The sequence below is a fragment of the Coptis chinensis genome, chromosome 7 (assembly GCF_015680905.1).
Source record: "Coptis chinensis isolate HL-2020 chromosome 7, ASM1568090v1, whole genome shotgun sequence".
Lineage (NCBI taxonomy): Eukaryota > Viridiplantae > Streptophyta > Magnoliopsida > Ranunculales > Ranunculaceae > Coptis > Coptis chinensis.
This window is the reverse complement of record NC_141462.1, coordinates 96,378,778-96,388,527: the sequence shown is the minus strand read 5'-3', so window position 1 is coordinate 96,388,527 and position 9,750 is coordinate 96,378,778. Positions and strand designations below refer to the sequence as shown.

The 9,750-nt window shown below is 35.5% G+C and overlaps 1 protein-coding gene across 1 annotated transcript; it reads right to left on the bottom strand.

The window, feature by feature from the left end:
* Positions 1-461: 461 nt before the first annotated feature.
* On the bottom strand, positions 462-9,533 carry LOC147490302 (SAC3 family protein B-like). Its single transcript, XM_086574951.1, has 7 exons — positions 9,516-9,533; positions 9,313-9,413; positions 9,022-9,237; positions 7,869-8,096; positions 7,696-7,787; positions 7,517-7,610; positions 462-897 (listed from the first exon to the last, which is right to left on the bottom strand). The coding sequence occupies exons 3-7, from the start codon at positions 9,193-9,195 to the stop codon at positions 847-849; spliced, it is 639 nt and encodes a 212-aa protein (XP_086431077.1). The 5' UTR covers positions 9,196-9,237; positions 9,313-9,413; positions 9,516-9,533; the 3' UTR covers positions 462-846.
* Positions 9,534-9,750: the final 217 nt, after the last annotated feature.

Here is a 9,750-nt window from a genome sequence, read left to right as displayed (position 1 = left end):
CTTTATATTTATCCACTTTTGCTGCAGCTATACTAATAGTTGTTTGCCCTACTCCAAAACTCCATTACCAAAACCAACAAAAAAGATACTCCCTGTGACATCCACACATGCATGCTTTATTTCTATCGGACCAATTATATATCAAGATATCGACTGCTAGGTGAAACATCGATCTACCTTCTCTAGGGTCAATATATGAGGAGGTTAACAGAGCCTCCTTCTTCACTTGTATACTAGCACGCCAGACCGCATCATACAAAATATCACGTACATGGTCATGTCTATATTTAAACCCTGGAAAATGCTTATATTGTGCTGCATGATCTCCAAAGCATCGAGCCAACTCTTCATACAAACAGGACATCGATCACCATCGGTATACAAAGGGATCATGAGGCGGTAACAAAGAATAGGCCAATACTCAACCAGTGACATACATTGTCTAAGACCATCTATAGGAATAACTAGGAGAAAGTCCTTAGCATGTCCAGACTGTAGGCAACTAATAACATCTTTATGACGATCTGACAAGTCAAACTCCTTTTCATCAAGTTCTGTAATAATCTTACCGTAATAGGCTTAGCTTCTGCCAAGACATTCTATGGCTTGCTGGGGGCAGCAGCCTTTGAGGTTAGAATATTGATAACAAAATCAGGAAGATGCCTATGCAGTTCAGCAGTGGCGTTGTCAAAAACATCACACATAGGAGTGGTGTTACAATATCTAAGAATGTGGTTTTGGAGCTCCTCGGCCTAAATCCGTGTGGCTACAAAAGAAAATATGATGACATCCTCTGCACAACTAACAGATACCAAGATCACCAAGACAGAGTGGAGGGTCAACAAATTAACACCACTGGAGATCACCAAAATATGGTCCATAAAAAGCGACAATGTCCTGAATAACAAACCGAAGACCATGGTCAAACGTGCTAGATGATTTACTAAAGTAAGCAGGTTGACAAATACGTAGAGCAAATATCAACTTAGGTAACCCTACACATGCTCCTAAAAGTATCAGTTTACAATGCGGGTCTTTCAGCTGTGCAAGTGTATCCAACAACTTATTAAGACTTTTTCTTAATACACTTACGAACAATACCAGAGATAAAATATGCGTCCATGCTATTTATTTATTTTTTTCTTTTTTGTGTTTTTTGGTGTGGTTATTCTATTTTTGCAAGTGCGGTGATGTATCCTCAAAACCTTAAAATAAAATTTCACAACAAAATTTCCCACTAATTAGGAGGTCTACACACCCAAATATTCTTAGTACTGAGTGTATGTCCACAAATTCATTCTCTTATTCATAATGAATGTAGCGAGAAACAAATTCACTTGGGCTAGATCACATTTTACAAATTCTGTCTCTGTAACAGTAGCACATCATTCTATACATTGGCCTTGTTACAACCCCTGCCCAATAAAACACAAGCATCTTTTGGAGTATAACTCTTCTTTCTTTCCCGTTATTTATCATACTAGTCTTGTGCACACACTACGTGCTAATTATTTTCAGTCATTGTATTTTATTTTAGCAATTACATTTTCAAGAATCTACATTTTAATCCTACTTAAATTTTAATTAGTTTCATAAAAGTAAATTGTAAATAGTAAAAACATAAAAATGGGTGATATGATGATAAGATAAATCAGGTTTGTTGGGTGAGCATAGTAAAATTGTGAGTGAAAGTAAATAACTACACCAAAAGTATGGAAGTGGTTGCATCCGTGAGCAGCTTATCTACTATACCCAATCATAGCTAGGGATGTAAATGGGCTCGGGGCGGGTTTGCCATCTCCATCCCCATCCCTGACTTCAATTTCACTCTCCATACCTGCCCTATCCCCACTCGAGAGGTAATCGGGGATTCCCCATACCTGCCCCACCCCCTATTAGCCAACTTAACCAAACAAAATTTATACTTATAATCACCTAACTAAACTATTTTTCTTCTTTCTATTAAAGACCTTTCATGGATTTTGCATTAGCCTACTTAAAAATTGGTCATAATTTTAAGAATGAGGTCTTGAGTTTAATTTATAATTTTGCAATATTTTGATAAATATACATAATATATGCAAATTATATACAATACATACTTAATTGGGGTCGGGTTGGGTAGGGGACCCCAATCCCCATACCCGCTTGGAAAGAGTCAGGGATTCCCCATCCCCCCATACCCGTCCCATTAGGGTCGGGTCTCCATGGATCCCCGTCCCCATGGGTAATATTTACATCCCTGGGGCCAATAATTTCCTAAATTCAGATAGTGGATAGGGCCTTGAAGAATTGAGCCCATGGCTAACAAAGTCCAAATAGAGAGTTAGTGATACAATATATGACCATCTTTAAGGACATTGTGCTTGTTTTGATTAGTGGGCCTTTAGGAGACAAAAAAACAAAACAATCACAAGAAGAAAATCGACAAAAAATCTATCGAAGGGTTGTGGACACATGTGCGATTGTGGAGCCATTTTTTTACATAAAAAAAGAAAAAAGAAAAAAAAAAGAAATCAAAAGGAAAAACAGTGGCAAAGGGCTTGTGGGACGGTGGCGCCAAGCTAGATATTGGGAAAGAAAAGTGACAAAATAGAGGACGAATGGCACGAACGGCTCAAACAACGACTCCCCGCGCCTCTTATATAAGTAGAATTATTGGAATCTTGAGAAGCCAACAGTATGGGCAGCTTTACCTAGAACATCTACTATCTATATACTATCTATATATTAAAGTAAAGACTTCTAAGAGAGATTTTCTCTCTCCTAGGTGGCACTCTAATATGAGAGATACATTTTTCTCTCTCCTAGGAGGCCTCTCCTAATAGAGTTGTGGTGACGTGGATATCTTTTCTAGTATTTTGTAAACCAACAACCCATTATAATTATTATGATTTGATTATTATTCAAGAATCTCTTAATTGAGTTATCTTTGTTATTATCTATCTTTCTACTCCTAATCTTCATCTTCTTCTTTAACATATTGTTCTTGTTCATCTAAATTTCTTATCTTTCTTCTTCACTTCTCTTCTAATCGAGATTTTCATTTGTCTTTCTTCTAAATCATTGCTTTGTTCTACATTAGACCAAACTCTTACCAAAACATGAAAAAGTGATTTTTCTGAGTCTTCTGTCCAACCCAATTGGCCTCGTCACATTTTGAGTCCTGTAGAGATAGTTATGATGTCTGGAAGTTTGGTTGACATAAAATAGTGCGTTAGAAATCAGTTTCTGCGCACTGTGTTTGAGTTCAGTTTTCATATAGTTAGAGTGAGAGTTAGAATTTTTGTAAAACATGAAAGAGTAAGTTTTGAGAATCTTCGTTTCAATGCAAAACGCCTTGTAGCATTTGGACACTTGTGGAAAGAGTTGTGGTCTCTGGAAGATAGCGCGTCAGATTTTAGTTTGCTGAAAATTAAGATTTTTACCAAGTTTGAGCTATTTTTACTCCTAGATAGAATGACATTGGGACTTCGAGTTCTAAATGAAAATGTAAGTATACATATCCTAGTTTTCAAATAATTAAGTAGCGTATCATTTGGATGACTGTAGAAAACGTTATTGCTTTGGCAAGTTAGTTAGATAATCTACCGTATTTTCTTTTTGGGTGAGCTCTAGTTAATATATGAGTGTCTTGATTACTTAATTTTACATTTGAATTATATTCCAAGTACAGATTTGTTACATATACACTAAATGTTAGTACAGATGCATGTTATAACACGAGACATTCATGTCACACTAAAGTTTGAGTATATATATATATATATATATATATATATATATATATATATATATAAGTAAAACTTCACCTAGAAAATGAATTCAAATTAAACCTAACTTTTTGTGGTTATGAAACACTTATCATAAAGATCATCTTTACAAAATTTGCGTTCATTTGGAAACCTCTAACATAGATAAGAATTGTTATCATATTTAAAAAGAAATCTAACGGTAAAAAAATGTCGAGTTTTTGCAATCATTATTTACCATTGTAAGAGGTTTTCAAATAAGCTGAAATTTTGTGGAGATGATCATTATGTTGAGTATATCATATCCACAAAAAATTAGGGTTAAATTCATTTTCTATGTGAAGTTTTGTTTACGTACTTATTTTAAGTTAACTTAAGTAGCTACTTTTTAGAGAAGGACTATATATATAGTAGGTTCCATTTATGCACAACATTAATTATAACCTAATTTTTTGTAGATGTGTTCAACTAACCATGAAGATCACCTCTACAAAATTTCAACTAATTTGATAATATTTAACTATGTCAAAAGATGATTGCAAAATCGTAAAATCTGAGCCGTTTAAAAAAAAATAAAAACTGAGAACGATTTTTAAGTAGGTTAGAGATTTCTAAATGAGACGAATTTTTGTGAAAATGTTATCAATGGTTACTAGATCATATCCACAAATTATTAGCACTTAACTCATTTTGTAGGGGGGTGTGGTATAAACTATGGTATAAAAAGTATGGTAAACGAAACCTGCTCGTATATTATATATATCAAACAAAAAGAGAGATCAGGTAAAACACCTGATTAATGCGGAAGTGATTAGTCAGCAGCAAGAACACTTGTAAACAAACTGAACTTTTATTTATATCGATGGATATTTATGTTACAGGGGGGAAAGGGAGAGCACACTAGACTTAAAGAGAATTCAAAAAATAAAATGAAAGATCAAATTGAAAGATCAAATAAAAGATGCCCCTCAACAAGGGTGAGGTATCTCTTTTATACTAGTCGGATCTCAAAATATAATTTGGAGTCCGCACAGGAAGTGGCTACGTGTGCTAAAGAAGTCGCAGTCGACTGGGCCACCATGACAAGACATACTTGTCTTTTACTTTTGTCTTGAAAGGATAAGAATTCTTATAATGCTTAACTTTTGACTTGGAGAAAGCAAAAGGTAGGATGTTCCTTTCAAGGGTCCCACTTTGGACAAAGCATTATCTATCCAGCTGTAAGGATAAGCATCCGTAGCAATATAATGCTAATTCTGTTTCTGGTCATTATCATAGGCCATGATGTTATGATACTGTTTTCTCTTTATGGAGAATAATTCCGTTTTATGTCCTCTTCAAGGGCCATAGGTGGTCCTTAATTTTTCTTTACGTTTATATTGGTAACTCTGGGACGTCACCCAAGTCGCGTAGGGTATATGCAGTGCCGTTTAGCAGGAAATGCGTTTTAGGCCGTTTGCTCCCCGTAAAGCGTTGATAGACGTGGTTTTACTTAATATAAACATTAAAGACTTGATTTTGATTGTATTGTTTATAATATTTGGAGAAGAAGACGATGTATCAATGATTGCATCATGAATAGTTTTAATACTGTTTGGTAAAGTTATAATTCGTTATACTCTACCTGTTATGGCATTAACACCTCAACACCCATGGCATAGTCATCAAATGATGATCTGAGTTCAATTAAGAACACAAAATTAATCGAGTATGATCTCGACACACGGGACAAAATGAATAAATGGATGATTCCTAATATGGATCCTAAAACCATATATAGATATGGTAACTGGATTGAAAAATTGACCAGTAAAATTGCTGTAAAAACTATGGAACAAACTATTAGTTTACATTCCATGAGTAATAATTTGCATCTTTTAAGTCCTCGTGATTTATATCCTTATGTGAAAAATTATAAATTTATTCATGTTGGATTAATACAGGTTGCCTTTAGACCTTTGACCCTTTTGGGCATGAATGCTTGTATTCAAGCAACTCTCAGAGATGCTAGATGTCTCGACTATTTACCGTCCCTCATGGGAGCAGTCTTCCGAATTCTATAACCCTGTATCATGAATCTCTCACAGCCCATTAAAACAAATCCCTTTAATGCTGTCTCAGTTCTTCCATAAGCACCACGAAGTGCTCGAGATCCAAGCCGCCTTCAAAGGAAACCCGATGTATGTTAAAGCGTCTTGGTAAAAGAATCCCTAATGGTAGTCGGGTTTTGTCGGGGATGATAGCGTAAAGGAACGAACTATTTTCAAATTCGATTAACCGAGAAAAGAGCTTATGGTTGCAACACCTTATGCACATAAAGATCGTACATGTGCATGTAAAATGAAGGTTATCGAGTAGGATTTGAAGGATGATTGGACCATAGAGTTTTAGGTTAAGATTAAGAAACCCGATTTTTGGTGTAAAACGCGTATACTTGTCATAGTTACTTTTGCACGCTTATTGCAATGATTTTTCTACCAATCCGCTTTTATTAATAAAATCTTGTTTTCCCATCGCCATACTTTCGTTTATCCTACATTTTTAAGCCCGGGTCTTCTAATATTCATATTTGTTTCCCCAGGCAGTATTCGAGTGAGAACAGTTTTTGCCCCGATATTATTTTAATACTATGTTACATGGACATGCAATATTTTGAAAATAATCCGTGTCGGATACGTATCCATGAGTCCATGGCGGACACATTGTATGTGATATACCTCAAGTTTTGATATTTTGCCATGTCAGATATGGACACCTATCCGTGTCAATGTAATAACTCTGATATAGATACAGTTCAATTTTGTATGTCAACTTCTATCTATCCAAAGAAGATCATAATTTATCACCTTTAGATTAATTCATTTTATGCCTTTCGGTATTTCTCACAACGAGTATTGTCAATAACTAACAGCCATATATATCAACTCTATTATGACATCAACATGAATTTTCTTTTTTAAGATCCATGTCTGTATCCTAGTTTCATTCTCGTAAAACCAGGAAAGTTGTTTTCGTGCAAGCCATAACCAGTTTTTTCACTTTAATGACGTTCTGCTCTGTTCTTTTCCTATACTTCATTTATGGCATTGTGAACCACAACCATAACAAAATTGAGGCCTTAACAGAACTGATTTCTCAGCTTGTCGGAGATGCATAATGGTCATCCTTTTTCAAGATAAAACGGTGTATACTCTTGACGTGACCAGCCGTGAAGAAACATCTGCTTCTGGTAGGGTTAATAGTTGACAAGGATGTCCAGTCGATAATGTTGACCACATGGATGCCACATACAAGACACATCTTGGGTTAGATACTTATATCTTCTTCAAACCAAAAATTCAACATTCCTAGCAGATAATACAGACACTTCCGTCATAATAGTAATATAGGATGACTTGGAACTTCAGTTCCAAGACCAACAACTTGGACTCCACATATACGTTACACCACCTATTACAATAATGCTAACATCCAAAAAAAAGTAACAAAAAACATTGCATTTGCTTACTTAGATTCCCGATCACCATTCAGACAAAGACGGCTTTAGGAGTCTAGGCACATTTAGTTTTTGATGTTACTCTAGTTTCTCAAACTCTCTCTCCTATTATTTTCCCATCATTAAAAATAAAAACGATTTCCAAACAATATAAATTTTATAAGCTAACTAGCTAAGTACATGAATACATAGTCTACAAGGAATCTAGCATGGATAAAATGAAACCAAAAGTAATATAAGTAGAACCAGGTGGAAAACTCATTGATACCTTAGCAAAATGGGCATGCATTAAACATGCTTGCAGATAAGTTGCTTTTCTTGCCAGCCGAAAGAAGGCAATAAAATTGTTTGTTCTGCACGCGCTCTGCAAGGGAACAATAGCTTCATATATCATATTTTGCTAAATTCTGTAAACCAATATAAGTCCATGACAAGGTTTAAGAATACCTTGCAACATCACGAGCAAATAGAATTTCTGGCGTTTGTCTTATTTCTGGGGTCATCTTTGCAAGATCAAGCGAAAGTTCTGCAGGTTCAACCTAAAACATTTGCTTACATTCACAAACAACACTCAAAAGGAAGTAAAATAGAACATTGAGTCAAATGTAATGATGACTTACTTTATAGCCAGGATGCTTGTCCAGCTTAAGAAGTGCATAATACCCCCGAAATTCTTTCTCTGACACCACAGCACTTCCTTTTTTCCTGTGATCATCGTACATTTGAAATAGTTCAACTGATGTCTTGTTCATCTGCTCAATGTTGAGGTGTGCATCGAATCCCTCAGAGAAGCCCTCTCCTTTTGTGTACTCACATAATTCATGCATGGCAACGATATGAAGTCTTATCTGGACAGTGACAAAAATATTTATTCTTAAGAAAAATCTCATATGACATTAATCACGTATTAAACCTTTATAATATTTCAATTGAAAAGTGAAACAAACAAAAACAAAGATGAGAAAATTAGTCAAGTAGGCTGGAACATCTGATTCTAGGACCAGAACAATAAGTTGTGTCCGAAGAGTTATTACCATGGCTACCTTCAAAACAGTACTGTTCCTGGGACCACACATACCAAGGCCGATGTAGTTGTTAGGACTCCGGAGAACGACGAAAACTCAGAAGTCAGAAGTCTGGTCACAGATTGACTCTCAATATAAAACAGAGAAGATAATAAGTAAAATATATAGATACCCCATTTTGAGAGTCAATTCTGGCACCAGGATTGACTCTGCACATAAAACCCACAAGATAATATTGGAGGGGGAGGTGGTGGTGCATGGCCATTTGAAGTATCTTTTTTCTTTCTTTCTTTCTTTTTTATTTTGTTTTGGATAAGTAGTACTTTTCTTAGAAGTCTTAATCAATGGAAAGTAATGAACTATCATCAATGGACATTAAAGAGCTATAAAGAAAGAAAAAGATAAGTTCCCTAAACAAGGAAAAAAGAGACATCCTGATTTATATTCAATACATGGGACCACATATGGCAGAAATAAGACCTCCCGCATCAACAGAGACCCTGGAGCTTAGTTTGATACATCAGAAGATTCTAAATCAATAGAATTTGTCTAATTTTAAATCTCATTTTCTACAGACTAACTGTGATCATACAATAAGATGGTCAATCAAGGATGTACTAAATCAGGCTCATTGAAGGATGTACTTCCAGCCCAAAATTACCATATGTAGAACTTTTACAGCATCCATAATGATAAAGTGATAATGCATGAATGCTGTGCGTAGGAATGAGAAATCAGGTAGAAGTACCATTTGCTCCAGCATGGTTATAGCATCTTGATTAAAAATGTGTTGCATCCTCAGGTCCATTCGAATTGCCCGCAGTCTATCCCACAAGAAATTATACATGCCCAGAAACCTATCATCATAAGGGTGGTCCAGTAGAGCCAGAAGATAATCAATAGTCTTCTGCAAGACCGGCATGGGCCTTATCAAGTCTGCTTCCCTTTCAGCTGTCCTGTTATACTGTATGAAGCAAATAAAATTCCCATCATGCTTCATGTTGTGAGGAAAAAACATCGCAAGAAGAAGATAAACTACCTTTTTAACAGCTAGGGATAAGCTACTTTGATTTCTATCCCCATCCAAGCGTTCATATTTGTCCAGATCTCCTTTTCGCTCACGCTCCTCTCTTTCCAACTCTGAAACATGAAAAGGCTAACTCACTTAAATAGAAAAAGTCAATCTTCATTATTTACACTTTTATCAAAATGCAGATTTATTAAAGGGGGTGGTCATCTGACCTCCAGCACTAAAAACAGTGACCTAGAACCTGCCTTTTGGTGGAGAAGTTCTCCACACAATACAGATCATCCTCACAAAAAATTAGTTCATTTCAAGATGTCTAACCTTGTCAAAAATTGTTTAGAATGTTATAAATCCATCCAACGGTGGTCCCTTTTGATTTAATTTCAAAACAACTTTTGACACAGTTAAGTATATTCAATTGGTGATTTTTGTGAAATCTCCATCATGGGA

What these genes read in the sequence shown, in the direction of transcription:
- LOC147490302 (XM_086574951.1), bottom strand. Translation starts at nt 9,195, where the DNA reads ATGCCGGTCTTGCAGAAGACTATTGATTATCTTCTGGCTCTACTGGAC. An exon ending in TAACCATGCTGGAGCAAATG is followed by an intron (nt 8,097 to 9,021) that starts GTACTTCTACCT and finishes GTCACTGTCCAG; the next exon opens with ATAAGACTTCATATCGTTGC. An exon ending in TTTGCTCGTGATGTTGCAAG is followed by an intron (nt 7,611 to 7,695) that starts GTATTCTTAAAC and finishes TCCCTTGCAGAG; the next exon opens with CGCGTGCAGAACAAACAATT.